At 52.6% G+C, this 20,768-nt stretch overlaps 1 protein-coding gene across 1 annotated transcript; it reads right to left on the bottom strand.

The window, feature by feature from the left end:
* Nucleotides 1-15: 15 nt before the first annotated feature.
* Nucleotides 16-9,224, bottom strand: NACAD (NAC alpha domain containing). Its single transcript, XM_030932007.1, has 10 exons — nucleotides 9,158-9,224; nucleotides 8,771-8,993; nucleotides 3,859-6,542; nucleotides 1,684-3,147; nucleotides 1,331-1,443; nucleotides 1,177-1,248; nucleotides 693-839; nucleotides 451-597; nucleotides 216-338; nucleotides 16-99 (listed from the first exon to the last, which is right to left on the bottom strand). The coding sequence occupies exons 1-10, from the start codon at nucleotides 9,222-9,224 to the stop codon at nucleotides 85-87; spliced, it is 5,055 nt and encodes a 1,684-aa protein (XP_030787867.1). The 3' UTR covers nucleotides 16-84.
* Between the last annotated feature and the right edge of the window lie 11,544 nt (nucleotides 9,225-20,768).

The following is a 20,768-nucleotide window of genomic DNA, read 5'->3' on the forward strand; positions in this document are numbered from 1 at the left end:
ACCAGAGGGCAATGGAGGGACACCGATTTATTGAGTAGCAGAGCTGAGGGAAGGCGTAGGATGGCTCCAGCTTCCGGTCAGTGGCTACATAGTCAGTTCCTGCAGAAAGAGACAGTCATGTTGGGGGATGCGTCCCCCAATACAGCCAACATCAGGACCCCTCGAGGCCCTTGGGGACAGCTCAGGGGCAGGGAAAGGGGCCAGTGCTCACTCACCATGATGGCGTTGACAATGTCACTGTGGTTGTCTCTCAGAGCCCGCACGGCCTTGGCCCTGGACACATTGGCCTGCGCCATCACCAGCTCAATGTCACGCAGTTCCAGCCCCGCCTCGTCCACCTAGGGTTGGGAGAGCAGGGAAGTGGCTGGAGCTGCTTGAGGTCCCTGGGGCAGAGCCCCTGTGTAGCGCCTCCCACAACCTCCAAGAGGTCCTGGAGCCCCTGCACCTCACCTCTTCCTCCTCCTCCTCTTCCTCTTCCTTGCACTCCAGCCTCACCCGGGGCCTGGGTGCTGACTCAGGGACCAAGGCCGAGGGCTCTGAGGGCACCTTAAACTTCTCAGCTGCGGCTTTGTGCACTTGCTGGGACAGGTCCTCAATCTGCAACACGGAACACGGCTGGGTCAGTAGAGCCTGTGACCCCCCTTGTCCCCCGTCCCTCGGACCCCCCATTCCACCACAGCCTCCACCCAGACCTTGGCCTCGCCAAAGACCACATAAGTGTCTGAGGCTGGGCTCTTGAAGACATCAGGCTTGGCGATGACAAAGAGGATGTTCTTGGACTTCTGGATGGTGATCCTGGTGACTCCCTGAATCTGCCGCAAGCCCAGCTTTGACATTGCCTGGGAGTAGAGGGCAGAGGGGGGCTCAGACCTGGTGTTGACCCACGTCGGGGGAGGAGAGCAGCACAGTGCCCAGGAAGGCAAAGTCTCCACTGCCAGGTTCCCCAAGACCTTGGGCTGGTGGGTGGTCCCTCCCCGTGAGCCTCAGTCTACAAGGGCCCTCTCATGACATTCCAGCCTCAACTGTTTAGGGGAAGGTGTGTGGGTTACTGGCATGGATCCAAAGGCCCCCTGATGGATGGGATTTCATTAGCCATGGAGTGTGAGGGTCTTGGTAAGGATGTTCCCCACACAGATGGTCCCAGGCCTGAGGTCCCAGGGGAAGCCACCAGCCCACCTTTCGGGCCTTCTTCTCACTGCGACTCTGCTTGGCTTTGGCGATGGTCTCCTCACTGCTGCCTGCTGGGGCCTGGGAAAAGGTGAGGGCTGAGCATCCGTGGGTGGGATGTGGGGCCCTCCCAGAGGCCCACCCTCTTCCCTGGACTGGGCACCTGGGCTGGACACTGCGCGGTCTGAGGAGCCAAGATGTCCTGCTCGTCCAGCTCGGCTGACGACTCCCCGTGGCTATCCGAATGCTGACCCGAGCCCAGGGCCCGAGGCGAGTCTGGGGAAGGGGAGAGGTGTGAGGATGGCCTTTTGCTTCTAGGTGGTGAGGAAGGGGGTTCAGGACCCTGGCCCTGCTGCCACATCAGGGCCAGAGGAAGCAGTGCCAGCTCCCCATGGTGGCTGTGGGGTCTGGGCCCCCCACCCCACCACCTCAGAGGCCCTCCAGCCCAGGACAGCTCTAAGGAGGAGTCCAGTTGACCCAAGCCCCAGGGCACTTCAATCCTACCCTCCCCCTTACCTTCCTCCAGGCTGTCCTCGTCCTCTTGCTGCTCGGGGGCCGAGAGCCCTTGAGGGCCAGCTGGGTTCTGGGGCCCAGAGGGAGGAGGCACTTGGCAAGGCGGCGAGATCTGCAAGGCCAGGTCTTTGGCATCCATGGAGGCCACCTTGGGGCTGAGGAGCGGGGAGTGAGGCAAGAGGCTGACTCGCGGCCCAGTCCCCAGAGGCTGTGTGGTTCCTGAGACAGCAGCAGCGGCAGGCTGGGCTCCTGCCTGGGGCGGTGGGAGGCCCAGAGAGCCTGGGGGCTCCTCTTCTTCCACGGAGTCTTCCTGGAGGTCCTGGCACAGGCAGGGGGCTGGGGGCTCCAGTGGGGGTAGGGCTGCCACAGCAAGGGTACCAGGAGCAGAAGGATCAGGGCCCAGGGGCCTGTCCGGGGGTGCGCTGGGCAGACCCTTGCCAAGGTTGTCGGGGGGCTGCAGCAAGAGGGGGCCAAGGACACTGGGTGCTTTGTGGGGTCGCTCAACACTGCTCAGACCCAGCACAGGCTCTGGCTGCTGGGAGGTTGGTGTAGACATCAGGGCAGGCGCATCAGGGCAGCCTCCCAGCACAGGCTCCGGCTGCTGGGAGGTTGGTGCAGATGTGGGGGCAGGCGCGTCAGGGCAGCCTCTGTCCAGCCTGGACACAGTCCCTACTGAAGATTCTGGGCAGGAGTCCAGACTGGCCTCTGTGGCCACAGCTGAGGGAAGCGTGGGTTCCAGTGTGGACTTGCCACTCAGGCCTCTTCCTTCCCTGGCTGGGCTCAGGAGCCAGGCCTGGCCGACCTCAGGGCAGGCAGCAGGAGGTGCCTCGGGGACCTCCCCTGCACCTCCAAGTGCTGACCCGGGTCCATGTTCCTGTGCCGGTGGCTTGAGGCCTTCTCCCTGCTGGTTCTCAACCTCCAGGGTGTCCTTTTGGGGTGAGTCAGGTTTAGCCCCGTCACCTGTGTGCACTAGACCTTCCAGACACACTTCCCATCCTGGCCTAGAGGGGGCTTCTGCTACGTCCTCCCCAGCACCAGAGGCAGGCTCAGGGAGACAGAGGGCCTCCACGCCCAAAGTCGAATCCGCGTCTTCCTGTGCGGCCCAAGGTGTCCCAGCTTCTGCAGCTGGCTGTGGGTCATCCTGTTGGACCTGGTCCAAGGCTGCAGGCTCTGGGACTCTAGAGAGGGCTGCATTCTTCTCCTCAGGTGCTGGCCCGGGGCCTAAGGCCGCACCTACTTCCTGCTGAGCCATGGTGGCCACAGGCTCTGTCCCTGGGGTGCAGCCTGCTTCTGCCTGCAAGGTCTGAGGGGTGGCCACAGCCAGAGGCTTTGGACCTGAGGTGGGGCCTGTGTCTTGCAGAGGCAGAGGTGGTGTCATAGCAGAGTCCTGGGGTAAGGTGAGGTCCTCTTCAGCCTGCCTGGGGACAATCGTGGCTGCAGCCACAGGCTTCGGGGCTGACGAGAGATCTGTGTCTTGTAGGGGCAGAGGTGGTATCATAGCAGAGTCCTGGGGTAAGGTGAGGTCCTCTTCAACCTGCTGGGGCACAAGCAAGGCTGCAGCCACAGGCTTTGGGGCTGATGAGAGATCTGTGTCTTGTAGGGGCAGAGGTGGTGTCACAGCAGGGTCCTGGGGTAAGGTGAGGCCCTCTTCAGCCTGTCTGGGGACAGTCGTGGCTGCAGCCACAGGCTTCGGGGCTGACGAGAGACCTGTGTCTTGCAGGGGCAGAGGTGCTGTCACAGCGGGTAAGGTGAGGCCCTCTTCAGCCTGTCTGGGGACAGTCGTGGCTGCAGCCACAGGCTTCGGGGCTGACGAGAGATCTGTGTCTTGTAGGGGCAGAGGTGGTGTCACAGCGGGGTCCTGGGGTAAGGTGAGGCCCTCTTCAGCCTGTCTGGGGACAGTCGTGGCTGCAGCCACAGGCTTCGGGGCTGACGAGAGACCTGTGTCTTGCAGGGGCAGAGGTGCTGTCACAGCGGGGTCCTGGGGTAAGGTGAGTCCCTCTTCAGCCTGTCTGGGGACAGTCGTGGCTGCAGCCACAGGCTTCGGGGCTGACGAGAGATCTGTGTCTTGTAGGGGCAGAGGTGGTGTCACAGCGGGGTCCTGGGGTAAGGTGAGTCCCTCTTCAGCCTGTCTGGGGACAGTCGTGGCTGCAGCCACAGGCTTCGGGGCTGACGAGAGACCTGTGTCTTGCAGGGGCAGAGGTGCTGTCACAGCGGGGTCCTGGGGTAAGGTGAGTCCCTCTTCAGCCTGTCTGGGGACAGTCGTGGCTGCAGCCACAGGCTTCGGGGCTGACGAGAGATCTGTGTCTTGTAGGGGCACAGGTGGTGTCACAGCGGGGTCCTGGGGTAAGGTGAGGCCCTCTTCAGCCTGTCTGGGGACAGTCGTGGCTGCAGCCACAGGCTTCGGGGCTGACGAGAGATCTGTGTCTTGCAGGGGCAGAGGTGCTGTCACAGCGGGGTCCTGGGGTAAGGTGAGTCCCTCTTCAGCCTGCCTGGGGACAGTCGTGGCTGCAGCCACAGGCTTCGGGGCTGACGAGAGATCTGTGTCTTGCAGAGGCAGAGGTGGTGTCATAGCAGGGTCCTGGGGTAAGGTGAGGCCCTCTTCAGCCTGTCTGGGGACAGTCGTGGCTGCAGCCACAGGCTTCGGGGCTGACGAGAGAGCTGTGTCTTGTAGGGGCAGAGGTGGTGTCACAGCGGGGTCCTGGGGTAAGGTGAGGCCCTCTTCAGCCTGCCTGGGGACAGTCGTGGCTGCAGCCACAGGCTTCGGGGCTGACGAGAGATCTGTGTCTTGCAGGGGCAGAGGTGCTGTCACAGCGGGGTCCTGGGGCAAGGTGAGGCCCTCTTCAGCCTGCCTGGGGACAGTCGTGGCTGCAGCCACAGGCTTCGGGGCTGACGAGAGATCTGTGTCTTGCAGAGGCAGAGGTGGTGTCATAGCGGGGTCCTGGGGTAAGGTGAGGCCCTCTTCAGCCTGCCTGGGGACAGTCGTGGCTGCAGCCACAGGCTTCGGGGCTGACGAGAGATCTGTGTCTTGCAGAGGCAGAGGTGGTGTCATAGCGGGGTCCTGGGGTAAGGTGAGGTCCTCTTCAGCCTGCTGGGGCACAAGCAAGGCTGCAGCTACAGGCTTCGGGCCAGAGGGGAGGTCCAGCCCTCCTTCTTCCTTCAAGTTCTGAGGAGAGTCTGGACACAATGTGAGGCTTGTTTCTTCCTGTGGAGTTGGAATTTTTTCTGCAGTGACAGACTCTTGGCCTAAGATCTCGCTGATGCCCTCCTGGGAGGGCTGAGGCATTGCCATGGCAGCAGATGCTTGTCCAGTGGTGGAGTCCGCTTCTTCCTCCCCAGCCTGAGGGGTCACCCTGGTAGCCACCTCCACCTGGAGGCCTGGGGCTACCTGCAGAGTGTGAGGGGTCACAGTGGCAGTGGACTCCTGGCCTAAAGCAAGGCCCTCTTCTGTTACTTCTGAGATCGATTCCTGTCTCTGGGAGAGATGGGCCCCTCTGTCTGAGGTCTGAGGCGCAGCCTCCAGGGCCCAGGACACAGTCCCTTCCTGAACCTGCAGCCCCTTGGCCCCACCTCTGCTCTCCTCCTCTGTCTTCTGGACACTGTCCTGGAGGAGGGTGGCCTGGGCATGGGGCTCCCCACTGTACAGCCTCTCATCATCTGCCTCTGCATAGGAGGCTGAGTCCGAATCAGAGGAGGCTGCAGAGGTGTCGTCTCGGAAGGCAAAGGCCTCATCCATGCCCTCCGTGATGGACAGGTCAGACAGCGACTGCAGGAAGGAGGCGGACGTGCTGTCCTCCTCACCCTCCCCAGCCAGGTCCCCACCTGGGTCGGGATCCGCCACAGCCTCCTCTTCTTCCTCTGGGGATAGTGGTGTCACCTCCACTGCCTCCACCTGGAAGATGAGGCTGCCCTGGAAGGGTAGGAGGGCTGCAGGGATCATCGGGTCATTGGCCAGGAAGTCCAGGTCAAAGAAGTGGCCCTCCTGGCCCCAGGAGGAGCTGCTGTCTGCAGAGAGGCTGGACTCAGAGGAGGGGGGCTCTGGGGTTCCGGCAGGGTGCAGCTCTCGTTCATCCGCCATGGACCCCTGGGGGGACAGGCCCCAGCCTGAGGGGAAGTCCAGCCCTTCAGCCGGAGCCAGCAGGCTGAGGGAACAGGAGGGTGAAGAGGCCCAGCTGTCCCCATCGGCCGTAATGTAGGAGCCGGAGGGCGAGGGTGGGGGCGAGTCCAGCAGCTCATCCCACAGCTCAGCCTCTGAGTCCCCCGCATCTCCAAGGGGCCCACAGCCGGGAAGCAGGGCATAGGTGGTCTTGGTGGGGGTAGAGGGAGGTGTAAAGAAGGAATCAGGGTCTGGGGGAGGGGAAGGCACAGAAAGATCACCCTGAGAACACAACTCGGCGGGTGGGTCCGGGCTTGCATGCCCACCCTCCCGGTCCCTGAGCGCTGTCCGGGCAGCCCTGGGTGACAGGAGGGCCTGGCACGTCTCCTCTCCCATCACAATCCGGGGCTCCAGGGTGGCCGGGAGAGGAGCCTCAGTGGACAGAGCCTGGGAAGACAGGCCCTCAGGGAGGAGCATGGGGCTCGGGCCGCCCTCCCCTGGATCTGCCCAGGCCGAGGGTGCCCCACCAGGCCCTGCATCCCAGCTGGCTCCCTCAGGCTGGGGCCGGGCACCCGGCTTGCTGGGCAGGAACGTGAGGGCCAGGTGGCTGGGCCCTGGGGTCAGAGCACAGGGCTCCCGCCGGTCCCCTCCCAGGATGGTGGTGGCAGCAGCTGCATCGCAGGACAGATCTGTGGAGATAGAGAAGATTGTGAGGTGCCCCTGGATGCATCTCCCAGGCAAGGGCCAGGCCTGGGGAGATGAATTTCCACTGCATAGGGCCCAGAGGAAGGTGGACCCGGGAAGGCAAGAGAGAAAAGAGAAGATGCTGTGCGCGCTGCGTTTGAGGGAGAACTTCCAAGAGTTTTGACAGCAGAGAGCAGCTACTAGCAGTTTCCTAGAGAGGGGTTTTGAGGGAAGTGCTGCTGGGAGTCATGCACAGACTTGCTCAGCGGCTTTCCTCAAGGACAGCTCAGCAAAGAACTAGCATTTCAGCCTCTCTGAGGAGACTGGATTGCAGTTTCCATTCCACAGAATCAGTGTGGTTCAGCTGGGCTCAGCGGGAGGGGCTGGCAGTGGGAATCTGCCAGGCAGCGCCAGCCCCATCCCATGACCTCCCAATAGATGCGCCACATGAGGCAGGGGGCACCAGCACGACGTGCGCAGCTCGAACGTTCCAGGCTTCATGCCTCACTGTGCCTCCTCTCTCTGCTGTCCTTGCTACCTACACTTCAGGCCAACATATCAGGATTTTACCAGACCCCTCCGACCCTGCTCCCCTCCTGCGGCCAGGGAGATGGGGAAGCCAGGGGCCACCACACGCAGCCAAGTTTCTGGAGAACAGAGATGAAGTGTCCCGTGGAGGCTTTGTTGGAGCATCTGGCTCCAAGGGCAGTGGTGGGCAGGAACGGGGGACTGTGGAGCCCAGCAAGAGCATGGGACAGCTTCAGAGGGCCAACAGCAGCCTCTGGCCAAGTCCTCTCCTTGGTGGCAGCCACGCCATGGGTGACCACCAGTTCCTTCCCGGGTGCTGGGAGTTCCCACCCTGCCCTGTGGGCCTTCTCTGGGTCCCATGGTGCACTCCGCCAAGCCCCTGGGCAGGCTTCAGTATGAGGAAGCCGTGGTACTCAGTAAACGTCTGTGCGCTAACACACCTCTAGCTGAGAAAGGAGTCCATGCACATAGGAAGTAGCAGCCATGGGTTGGAAAGGGGACTCAGGAAGATGGAATAAAACCCCTCCGAGGTTGCGGCACACCACACCGCTATGGTTTTCTGCCTCCTGGACTCTTACTGGCCCGTATATTATCACAGGCGAGATCACATTGCACATTCAGTTTTCAATCTAGCTGTTTTCACCCAACCTAATCTCATAAGCATTTTTCTGTGTGCTCTAAATGCTCATAAGCCTCATTTTAAATGTCTCCATTATGTCCACTCCCTCACTTGGACCTAGGCCAAAGGCACCTCTGTTTGAAGTATCCAATGAAGGCCCTTCAGAGCCCAGGCCAGGTCTTGCCCAGGGTGGGGGAGGGACGGCACACAGGGACCAGCTCTCCAGGCTGCAGATGCCTGCCCAGTGGCTCCTGCTCTACTGAACTCACTAGTGACCAGGACATCTACTGCACCTCAGTTTTCTCATCTGCAAAGCAGAGCCAGGATTAGAGGTGAAGCTTAAAGAAGGGGGGCCCTCTTGCCAGGCTGCTCTAGCTCCCCTCAGCAGCATCAGAGCCCTGAGCCACCAGCCAAAACTCGTCCCCCGAGGGCTTTGCTGCTGGGGTAATAGGACAGCCAGGGCGTCCTGAGACAAGGGGTCCTTTGGGTTTCCGCATGCCTGACACTCAACACCAGGAGTGGGCGTGGCTGGTGGGGCATCACTGGGTGCCCTGAAGCTGGGCTCTTGGTTCTGGTCCCTGGTGTGGCCCCCAGGGCAGGGGAACGGCTGAACTGTTGGGATGGAACAGAAACCAAAGGCCAAAGGTTTTTATAACTCATTCAAGGTCACCAAGCAAGCCAGAACAGAGCTAGCACAAGACCCTGGGGCTAGGAAGTCCGGGCCTGCACTCCCTGCCTCCCACCTAGAGCAGAGGCAGTAGCCTGTGTCACCCCAAACCACGCCTCAGGCCCCAGCACTGGTCCCATCTCTGGGTGACTTCTTGCCCAGAGCAAGGTGCCCTTGGCCCTACCCACACATCGTTGACCTCCACGCCAGGACTGTGCAGGCTGGGCTCTTTCTAGGCCCTGGTAGACCCCATCAGCCTCCACTAGCATTTGTTGACCCAGCCTAAGGACAGGTGGTCTGCACACCCGGGGCTATTGCTAATCAGGCCACCTCCCCCAAGGCCTTTCACTTTCCAGACCCAACTTAGCCTTTCTTCCACAACCCGGTCCTCCATCCAGGCTTCCCAGGCTCCAGCCAGTCCTGCTCCTCCCTCCAGAGCCATGACCAGTCGCCAGCCCAGGACAGGCCGGGTGCAGCTGAGGACCCTCCTGGTGGTCACCTGATCGTATTGGGGGTATCGGCCGGACACCCCGCCTCCAGAACCCACTGCCTCTGTCCAGAGTGGCCCAGCCCCGGCAGGCTGGCAGCTCGGTGCAGACAACGGGATGCAGGGGGCAGGGATGCGAGACCCACGATCCCTGGGTCGGAGGCCAAGGGCTTAAGCCCCCATGTCCTTTCTGGCTCGCGGAAGGCACTTCGTGCGTCCCACCTTCCCCGCAGTTCTGGGAGAGGCGGGGGCAGGGTTCAGATGGAGGGAAGGACAGGGCGCGGAAAGGGGAGGGGACTCGAGGGGATGGGGGAGAGGGTGAAAGGTGAGCGATGGAAAGAGAACCCAGGCTGGAGAAGGGAGACGCTGGAGGCAGGGACGGAGTGGCCACGGCCTCACCTGTGCGGGGCCCGGGTCCGTCCGCCTCGGGCAGCAGCAGCTCGGCGCGGGCAGCCTCCCCAGGCATGGCCTGGCCGTGCGCCCGCCCGTCCCTCAGTCCTTCCGACCCTCCGTCAGTCGGTGCCGCCGCCCCGCCGAGCCTGCGCGGCCACCGCCCCTCGGCCAGGCGGTGGGGGCAGTGGGTGACGTCAGGCCGCCCCGCCCGCCTGTCCCCGCGAGTGAGCGTGCGCGGGCTCGCCAGGCACTGCGGAGGGCGTGCGGGGGGTGGGGGGGCTCCCTCCCCGCCCTCGCCCCCGCCCCCGCCCCACCCGGCTGTGGCCTCCCTCTCGCTGTGCGCAGTTTCCAGGGGGAGCGGGGGTGGGCGCCTGCGCCCGGTCCCGCCCTTTCCACAGCATTTACGAGGGAGGGTTTCAGGGCCAATTGGAAGCTGGGTTCCTCAGGGTGGCATTAGCCCGTGGCCGGGAAGAGGCGGGGACGCCCCTAGAACCCTAGTTGTGGGAGATTAGGGAGGTGGTTGGGATCCTGGAATGCTCGGAGCCCTTTGGGCGGCGGTGGCTGCGCTGACCAAGCAGAAGGTGCAGGGCCTGGGGAGGGAGAGGGCCCCGCCCAACCCGATGCCTCCATCCAAAAGGTGAGCCGGAGCTGCAGCTCCGGAGTGATTGGCTGGTCCTGGCAGTCGTCGGTCTCCGTGGCAACCGCCTCCTGTCTCCATGGCAACCAGGGATGGAGCCGGCGAGAGCCCACCAGGGAAGGCGGCCCGGATGGGTCGGTCCCCAGGTCTCTTGGCAACTCGGTGATCTGTCTCTTCACCTCCCCTCCACCCCCACACTTCCCTAGGCAGTAGAAGGAAAAGGGAAGAAAGTGTTTCCCTCTATTCCTGGCAGCACCCTCTGCCACACCTCCCAGGAAGAAGCCCGCCTCATGAATTTCCTGAAATGCCTCTTGCTTTCACACAGGCTACTGCGCCACCCAGATTCACTGAGCACCCCCCCTCCCCCGTGCCAGGCACCAGGGAGACAGATGAATGAGACATTGTCATCACCCCTGATTGGGGTGGGGGAAATCAGAGTAGCCATTGTCACAGGCAGGGAGGGAGGTTTCAAAATCCTCAGTCTTCTGTGGGTTCTAACTTTGAGCTCATGAAGCCAGGGGCTGCCCTCTGACTCCCCCAAATCTGCCTCAAGGCTCAGTGCTACATACCTGGCTGCCTGCTGGGCATCTCTCCCTGCTCTACCCCAGGAACCAGACACACCACACCATTAGAATTAACATCAACTTTAAACAATCTCTTCCAGAAAACAAAAGAGAAGGGGACACTTCCTAACTCATTTTATAAGGCAAGAAATATCCTGATGTCAAAACTAACAAAGTGTCAATACCCCCAAGACCTCCAAAACAAAAACTACAGACCAGTATCTCTCATGAATTCAGGCACAAAAATTCTCAATATTGGCAAACCAAATATAACGATGTATAAAAAAATATATACCATGACCAAGTGGAATTTATTCCAGGTATGCAAGGCTGGTGTGACAGTTGAAAATCAATCAACAATAATCCACAACACCAACAGGCTAAAGAAGAAAAATTATGGTATCAGTTGACACAGAAAATGTGTTTGACACAACCACCATCCTTCATGATTAAAAAAACACACACACACACTTTCAGCAAGTTAAAAATAAACTTGATAAAGATCTTATACAAAAAACTTATACAGCTAACATCATACTTAATGGTGAAAGACTGAATGCTTTTTAAGATTGGGAACAAGGCAAGGGTGTCTGCACTCACCACTCTTTTCAATATATTACTGGAATTTCTAACCCTTGCAATTAAGCAAGAAGAAATAAAAGGCAGATTCACTTCCAGAATGAAAGCATGGGGAGTTCTGCTGAGCAGCTCCCCGGTGAAACTGGTAAAAATCATTGTTATTAATTTTTATTTTTTTATTTGAGATGGAGTCTCGCTTTTTCGCCCATTCTGTAGTATAGTGGCACGATCTCGGCTCACCGAAACCTCTATCTTCTGGGTTCAAGCAATCCTACTGCCTCAGCCTCCCGAGTAGCTGCGACTACAGGCGCCACCACGCCCAGCTAATTTTTGTATTTTAAGTAGAGACAGGGTTTCACCATGTTGGCCAGGCTGGTCGTGAACTCCTGACCTCGTGATCCGCCCACCTTGGCCTCCCAAAGTGTTGGGATTACAGGTGTGAGCCACCACGCCCAGCCTGGTAAAAATTATTAAAAAAAAAATAAAGCTGGGTTGAAAGGTCAACAAGCCAGGCGGGGTGACTCACGCCTGTAATCCCAGCACTTTGGGAGGCCGAGGGGGGCGGATCATGAGATCAAGAAATCAAGACCATCCTGGCCAACATGGTGAAACCCAGTCTCTACCAAAAATACAAAAATTAGCTGGGCATGGTGGCACATGCCTATAGTCCCAGCTACTCAGGAGGCTGAGGCAGGAGAATCACTTGAACCTGGGAGATGGAGGTTGCAGTGAGCCGAGATTGTGCCACTGAACTCCAGCCTGGTGACAGAGTGAGACTCTGTCTCAGAAAAAAAAAAAAGAAAAAAAAAAAAGAAAAAAAAAAGAAAGGGCCCAATAAAATAAAAATGAAAGACAGAACAAATTAAAGCTTCTGGAAATGGTCTGAAGGGCAAACAGAAATGAAGAAACATCTATTCAAGGCCAGGTGTGGTGGCTAATGCCTGTAATCCCAGCATTTTGGGAGACCAAGGTGGGTGGATCACTTGAGATCAGGAGTTCAAGACCAGCCTGGCCAACATGGTGAAACCCCATCTCTACTAAAAAAAAAAAAAAAGAAAAATTAGTTGGGTATGATGGTGCATGCCTGTAATCCTACCTACTAGGGAGGCCGAGGCAGGAGAATTGCTTGAACCCCAGAGGCGGAGGTTGGGTGCAGTGAGCCGAGATCCTGCCACTGCACTCCAGCCTGGGTGATGGAGTGAGACTCCGTTAAAAAAAAAAAAAAAAAAAGAAATATCTATTCAAGAAAATCTATGAGAATTTAGTAAGAAAGGCAAGTCTGTGGTATTGAATCAAGACAACTCAGTCCAGCAAAGGGAGGTGGACTCCACACCAGATTGGTGTTGCCAAGAACACAGGATTCTCTTCTTCCATCTCCCAGCCAGAGGGCTTTCTTCCTGGGAAGAGGGAATGAGTGTATCTCATCCCTCTCCCAGCTGCCTGTTGTGGAAGTAAGTCCTGGGTGAGTCTGGTCGAGGTGGGACTCCTTTCTTCCACTTAGCCCCCACTTGTGGAAAATGGACTATACTTTGGGTGTGGCATGCTGAGAATACCGGGGTCCTGATAGCCCTTCTCACAGCTTATGAGGTGAGAGTTCCATGCCAGGAGAGGCTGCTGCCTCCCTTCCACTGACTGCTCAGCTCCCAGAGTGGGAGTGTGACTCAGAAGTTTGCCACTGAGCTAAGAGATTTTGCCTGGAGGGGAAAGGCAGGTTGTAAAACAGCCATGATCTCTTCCCATAGGAACTGACCTTACTTGCAAGGGAATACAAGGAAGTTTAAACCCAACGGTATTCTCAACAGCAGTAGACATTATGGTGAAAAGCAATTGGGAGGAGATTCATGGATCTAATGAAGATACAGCCTAGGTTGGAGGTTGGCTAGTTTGCAGGAGAAAATGGGGTAATAAGACAGCTGGGTGGAGCCCTACTGGGATTAAAGAAAATCTGAAACTATTCTATCTAAGAGGCCACAATTTGGAATAGTTTGCAGAAGAATTTGTGCCTAGAGTATTGTCGAAAACAAGAGAGCAAACAGTGAAGTTTATGAGTCGCAATTAGTGGAGTTTAAAAGCTGGGCATGGTTAGGAAAAGAGAGTAGGAGAGCCTTACCAGAACCACTGTCATTCCGGGGTGACTGTGGGCATACACATAGCTGCACCTCCCTGAAGAGGACCATCAGAGGCAGAACACTGTAGGGGAGAGGTAAAGCCTTCACCAAAATAATCCAGCTACTCACTAAGCAAATAAACAAGCAAACAGCAATACAAGCTCCAGAAGGGAGGGGGTTTGGACCTGTACCCAGAGTTGCTATTGGGTGCTGTTCAATTATTTATTTAATGTTATTAAAATGTCCACTTTCCAACAAAAAATTAGCAAAGAAATGAAAGTATGACTAGTATACCAGAAAAAAAAAAAAAAAAGCAGGAACAGAACCTGCCTGTGTAAGCAACAGATTTTAACAGAAAAATATTTCAGAATAACCACTACAAATATGTTCATAGAATAAGGGAAAGCATGATTAAAGAAGTCATGGAAGGTATATGATGATATTCCATCAAATAGAGAATATTAGCAAAGAGATATAAATTATTTTTTTAATTAAAAACAATTTTTTTGAGACAGGCTCTCACTCTGTTGCCCCAGAGTGTGGTGGTGCAATCATGGCTCATTGCAGCCTCCACCTCTAGGGCTCAGGTGATCTTCCCACTTCAGCCTCCTGAGTAGTTGAGGTATGGGCCACCACACCCAGCTAATTTTTAAATTTTTTTTGTAGAGACGAGGTCTCACCATGTTGCCCAGGCTGGATATAAATTTTTTAAAAATGCAAATTATGGAGTTGAAAAGTAAAATATCTGAAAGAAAAAACTCACAAGAGGGCCAAACAGTAGATTTCAGTGGGTGAAGAAAGAATTAGTGAACTTGATAGAGATTAGAGATTGATAGAGATTATACAAACTGAATAACAGAAAAAAAGGAAAAATGAACAGAAACTCCAGAGAATGTGAACACTGTTAAGCACACCCACATACACATAATGGGAAAACCACAAGGAGAGAAAAGAAAAAGAAGAAAGAAAAATATATGAAATAGTAATGACTGAAAACTTCTCAAATTTACTGAAGAACAATAATCTACACATCCAGAAAGTTCAATGAACTAAAAAAGAATATATGAAAATAGACCCACATGCCTGTAATCCCAGCATTTTGGGAAGCCGAGGTGGGTGGATCACCTGAGGTCAGGAGTTCAAGACCAGCCTGGCCAACATGGTGAAACCCTGTCTCTACTGAAAAATACAAAAACTAGCCAAGCGTGGTGGCAGGTGCCTGTAATCCCATCTACTCAGGAGGCTGAGGTAGGGAGAACTGCTTGAACCCAGGAGGCGGAGGTTGCAGTGAGCCAACATCATGCTACTGCACTCCAGGCTGGGCGACAGAGCAAGATTCCATCTCAAAAAAAGAAAAAGAAAATAGACCCACCGACACATTATAATCAGACACATTATAATAGTTCAGCAAGGTTGCAGGATTCAAAATCCATATATAAAAATCAATTGTTTTTCTGTAAACTTGCAATGAAAATCCAACATTGAGATTATGAAAATACCAGGAGCCAGGCACGATGGGGCACACCCATAGTCCCAGCTAATTGGGTGGCTGAGGCAGAAGGATTGCTTGAGCCCAGGGGTTTGAGGCCACCCTGGCCAACACAGCAAGGCCATTTCTAAAACTAAAAAAAAACAATTCGATTCAAATTGGCATTAAAAAGAATAACATACTCAGGAATAAATTTAATAAAAGTAGTTCAAAACTAATACTCTGGAAACTCCAAAACGTTGAAAGAATTAAGGAATATCTAAATAAATATGAAAGTATCCCATGTTCATGGGTCAGAAGACTTAACATTAACATGGTAACAATCCCCAAGATCTAAAGATCCAACCCAATCCCTATCAGACTCCCAACTAACTTCATTGTGGAAATGGATGAGTTAATTCTAAAAATCACATGGAATTGCAAGGGACCTAGAGTAGCCAAACAATCTTGAAAACAAAAACCACCTCCCAATTTCAGTACTTAGTACAAAGCAACAGCAATCAAGACATAGTGTGCTACTCGCAGAAGGATAAATATAAACATAAATGGAATAGAACTGAGAGCCCAGAAGCAGACCCACACATCTATGGTCAACTGATTTTTGACAAGGGTGTCAAGACCATTCAAAGGGATGGGGGAAAGAACAGTCTTTTCAACAAATGGTGCTGGGACAAATGGATAGCCACATGCAAAATAAAGTTGACACTTACTTCACACCATGCTATGGTTTGAATATGCCCTCTTAAACTCATGTTGAAATTTAACTGCATTGGCCGGGCGTGGTGGCTCAAGCCTGTAATCCCAGCACTTTGGGAGGCCGAGACGGGTGGATCACGAGGTCAGGAGATTGAAACCATCCTGGCTAGCACAGTGAAACCCCATCTCTACTAAAAAATACAAAAAACTAGCCAGACGAGGTGGCGGGCGCCTGTAGTCCCAGCTACTCGGGAGGCTGAGGCAGGAGAATGGTGTGAACCCAGGAGGCGGAGTTTGCAGTGAGCCGAGATCTGGCCACTGCACTTCAGCCTGGGCGACAGAGCGAGACTCCGCCTCAAAAAAAAAAAAAAAAAAAAAAAAAAAGAAAAAAGAAAAAAAATTTAACTGCATTGCAACAATATTAAGAGGTAGGACACCTTCAAGAGGCATTTAGACCATGAGTTTTTTGGCTATCATTAATGCTGTTAACATGGGATGGTTTAGATTCTGAAGAGTGAGCCCCTGATAAAAGAATGTTTGGCCTCATTTTCTCTCTCTTGTGCGTGCTATCTCACTGTGTGATGCCTTCTGCTATAGGATGACCCTCACCAGATGCTGGTGCCATGCTCTTGGACTTCCCAGCCTCCAGAACCATGAACCACATAAAGTTCTTTTCTTGTATTTCCTTTTCTTTTTCTTTTTTTTTTTGAGACAGAGTCTCACTTTGTTGCCCAGGCTGGAGTGCAGTGGCATGATCTTGGCCCACTGCAACCTCCACCTCCTGGGTTCAAGCGATTCTCCTGCCTCATCCTCCCGAGTAGCTGGAATTACAGGCACACACCACACCTGGCTAATTTTTTGTACTTTTAGTAGAGACGGGGTTTCACCATGTTGGTCAGGCTGGTCTTGAACTCCTGACCTCATGATCTGCCTGCCTTGGTCTCCAAAGTGCTGGGATTACAGGCATGAGCCACCCTGCCTGGCCAAGTTCTGTTCTTTATAAATTACTCAGTTTGCAGTATTCTGTTATGGCAGCATAATAGTCTGGTATGTGTCTCCACCCAAATCTCATGTTGAATTGTAATCCCCAGTGCTGGAGGTGGGGCCTGGTGGGAGGTGTTTGGATCATGGGGACAGACCCCTCATGGTTTGGTGCTGTCTTTGAGACAGTTCTCTCTTGAGATTTGGTCTTTTTTGGAACTGAGTCTTGCTCTGTTGCCAGGCTGGAGTGCAGTGGTGTGACCTTGGCTCAATGCAACCTCTGCCTCCCAGATCCAAGCAATTCCCACACCTCAGGCTCCTGAGTAGCTGAGACTACAGGCATGTGCCACTATGCCCAGCTAATTATTATTATTATTATTTGTATTTTAGTAGAGATGGGGTTTCACCATGTTGGCCAGGATGGTCTTGATCTCCTGACCTCATGATCCACCCACTTCAGCCTCCCAAAATGCTAGGATTACAGGCATGAGCCACCATGCCTGGCCGAGATTTGGTCATTTAAAAGTGTGTGGCATCTCCTCACTCCACACTCTTTCTTGCTCCTGTTTCACCATGTGACATGCCTGTTCCCCCTTTGCCTTCTACCACGACTGGGGGCCTCCCCAGAAACACATGTCACTATGCTTCATGTACAGCTTGCAGAACCACATGCCAATTAAACCTCTCTTCTAATAAATTACCCAGTGCACACACATACACACACCTTAGCAGCAAGGTGGAGCTGGAGGCCATTATCCTAAGTAACTCAGAAACTGAAAATCAAATACTGCATGTTCTCACTTATAAATGAGAGCTAAACAACGGATGGGTATACATGGACATAAAGATGGAAATAATAGACACTGGAGAATCCAAATGTGGGGAAGGTGGAAGACAAGGGTTGAAAAACTACCACTGGGTACTATGTTCACTACGTGCGTAATAGGTTCATTAGAAGCCCAAACCTCAGCATTATAGAGTACACCCATGTAACAAACCTGCACCTAATGTACTCCCTAAATCTTTTTTTTTTTTTTTTTTGAGACAGAGTCTCACTTTGTCATCCAGGCTGGAGTGCAGTGGCATCATCTCAGCTCACTGCAAGCTCCACCTCCCAGGTTCGTGCCATTCTCCTGCCTCAGCCTCCTGAGTAGTGGGGACTACAGGCACCCCCCACCACACCTGGCTAAGTTTTTTGTATTTTTAGTAGAGATGGTGTTTCACCGTGTTGGCCAGGATGGTCTCAATCTCCTGACCTCATGACCCGCCCACCTCGGCCTCCCAAAGTGCTGGGATTATAGGCATGAGCCACCCCACCTGGCCACTCCCTGAATCTTAAAAAAGACATTCTTCCAAAAGACATGCAAATGGCCAAATAAGTAAATGAAAAAATGCTGAAAACCATGAGTTATTAGGGAAATAACAAAAACCACAATGAGAAATCACTTTATACCCACTAACACGGCTAAAATAAAACTCAAATTACAAGTGCCACTGAGGATGTAGAGATCTGAAACCTTACACACTGCTGGTGGGAATGTAAAACAGTCTAGCAGTTCCTTAAATGACTACACAGTTACTACAGATGTAGCAATTCCACTGCTAGGTGGTGGAGAAAAATGAGAACATACATTTATACTCAAACTTGTACAGGAATATTTATAGCAGCATTATTCATGTATTAGTCCATTTTGCATTGCTATAGAAGAATATCTTGAGATGATAATTTATAAAGAAGTTTATTTGGCTCACAGTTCTGCAGGCTGTACAAGCATGGTACCAACATCTGCTTGGCTCCTGGGAAGGCCTCAGGAAGCTTTTACTCATGACAGAAGGTGAACAGGGAGCAGGCATGTCACATGATGAGAAAGGGCAGAAGAGAGAGGGCAGGAGCTCCCAGTCTCTTTTAAACAAGCAGCTTTCAAGTGAACTAATATAGAGCAAGAACTCACTCATTACAAGGATGGCACCAACCCATTTATGACAGATCTGTTCCCATGATCCAAACACTTCTTAACAGGCCCCATTTTCCAACACTGGTGATCCTATTTCATGAGATTTGGAGGGGACAAAATATCCAAACTGTATCAGTTCATATTAGCCAGAAGGTGGAAACAATCCATATGTCCACCAATGGACGAATAAACAAAATGTGGCACAAACATATAATGGAATATTATTCAGGCAAAGAAGGGAAGGAATACTGATACATGTGACATGAAACATGAAAACATGCTAAGTAAATGAAGCCAGTCACAAAATACCAAAATACCACATCTTGTATGATCTAATTCATATGAAAGTTCAGAAGAGGAAAATCTATCTATAGAGAAAAACTAGTGGCTGCATGCATATGATGGGGATTGGGGGGAAATAAGCAGGTAATAACTATAAGGTACAGTATATGAGGTTTAGAAAATGTTAAAATTGTGGTGATGGTTCCATATATCTGCAAAGAGACAAAACCACTGACTCATACATTTTTGTGAGATGGGGTCTCACTGTGTCGCCCAGGCTGGAATGCAGTGGTGCTATCATGGTTCACTGCAGGCTTGACTTCCCAGGCTTAGGTGATCCTCCCACCTCAGCCTCCTGGGTTGCTGGGACGACAGGTGCATGCCACCGAGGCTAATTTTTGTATTTAAAAAAATAGAGACAGGGTTTTGCCTGTTGCCCAGGATGGTCTTGAACTCCTGGGCTCAAGATCTGGGGGCCCTGGCCTCCCAAAGTGCTGGGATTACAGGCATGAGCCACCACATCCAGCCAAATCATACATTTTAAATAGGTGAAGTGTATGGCATGTGAATTATATTTTAATAAAGTGGTCATAAATAACAAAATAAAAAGCATATTGATTTGAAAGGATGAGATAAAAATATTCCTGTTTTCAGGACATAAATATCTACACAGGAAATCCAAAGGAATTTAAAAAATGCATAAAGTTTAGCAAGATCAAACAAAATCAATCCCATTTCTATATGCTAACAATCAACGTGTGAATGCCAAAATTAAGCACACTATACCACTTACAATTGCTCCAAAATCATGACTTAGGGGTATGTGTGTGTATACATATATATACACATACATACATACACACACACACACACACACACACACATATATATTTTATTTATTTTCTGAGACAGTCTTGCTGTCACCCAGGCTGGAGTGCAGTGGTGCAATCTTGGCTCACTGCAACCTTCACCTCCTGGGTTCAAGTGATTCTCCTGCCTCAGCCTCCTGAGTAGCTGAGATTACAGGTGCCCGCCATCACGCCTGGCTAATTTTTATATTTTTAGTAGAGATGGGGTTTCACAACGTTGGCCAGGTTGGTCTTGAACTCCTGGCCTCAGGTGATTCACCCACCTCGGCCTCCCTAAGTGCCGGGAGTACAGGCGTGATCCCACCACACCTGGCCGACTTAGGTAATACAAAACAAAAACTACAGGCTGGGTGCGGTGGCTCACGCCGGTAATCCCAGCACTTGGGGAGGCTGAGGCGAGCAGATCACCTGAGGGCAGGAGTTCGAGACCAGCCTGGCCAATATGGTGAAACCCCATCTCTACTAAAAACACAAAAATTAGCCAGGCATGGTGGCAGGTGCCTGTAATCCCAGCTACTCAGGAGGCTGTGGCATGAGAATCACTTGAACCCAGGAGGTGGAGGTTGCAGTAATCTGAGACCGCGCCATTGCACTCCAGCCTGGGCAACAGGAACAAACTGTCTCAAAACAAAACAAACAAACAAAAAACCCAAACTACAAAACATTGATAAAAGCAAAGGCCTAAATAAATATTCAGTCATCCCTTGGTATCCATCCACACATGCTCCAGTTCCTAATAGAAAACAGCAGGGCATGTCCATAAAATCTGCACATCCTCCTGTAAACTTTAAACTGTCTCTGGGCTACTGAAAATACTTAACATGGTATAAAAGCTGTGCTGTTATTTAAATTTGTATTCTTGTATTATTTTTTGCTTTTGCAATCTGGGGTTGGTTGAACTCTTGGATAGAGATGGCTATTGTTTCAACTGGAAGATTCCACACAGTAAAGATGTCATGTCTCCCCAAACTGATCTATAGGTTTAATTCCTATCAAACCCTCAGTAAGACTTTTGTGTTTTGTTTTTACATAGACGAGCTTTTTCAAACATTTACATGGATTGGCAAAGGAACTAGAATAGCTAAAACAATTCTTAAAAATAAAGTAGGAGAACCCATCACGCCACCCAATAAGGCAGCCTGCTTTACAGCTACGGTAATCAAGAATGTGATACTGGCAGACAGATAACATAGATTAACAGTACAGAACAGAAAATGCAGAAACAGACCCACACAAATACGCCCAACTGACTACAAAAATGCGAAAGTCAACAGGAGAGGATGGCCTTTCAACAAATGGTTCTGGAGAAACTGACATCTAGAGGCAAAAATAAACAAAAATATCTCAATGTAAGTCTTACAACGTCCTCTCAAGACTGATAAAAAAGCAAATGCAAGTACAACACAGGCAAAAGACATGAGAAGACATTTCACCAGAGATGGGAAATAAATGTGTACT

The sequence above is a fragment of the Rhinopithecus roxellana genome, chromosome 6, assembly GCF_007565055.1.
Source record: "Rhinopithecus roxellana isolate Shanxi Qingling chromosome 6, ASM756505v1, whole genome shotgun sequence".
Lineage (NCBI taxonomy): Eukaryota > Metazoa > Chordata > Mammalia > Primates > Cercopithecidae > Rhinopithecus > Rhinopithecus roxellana.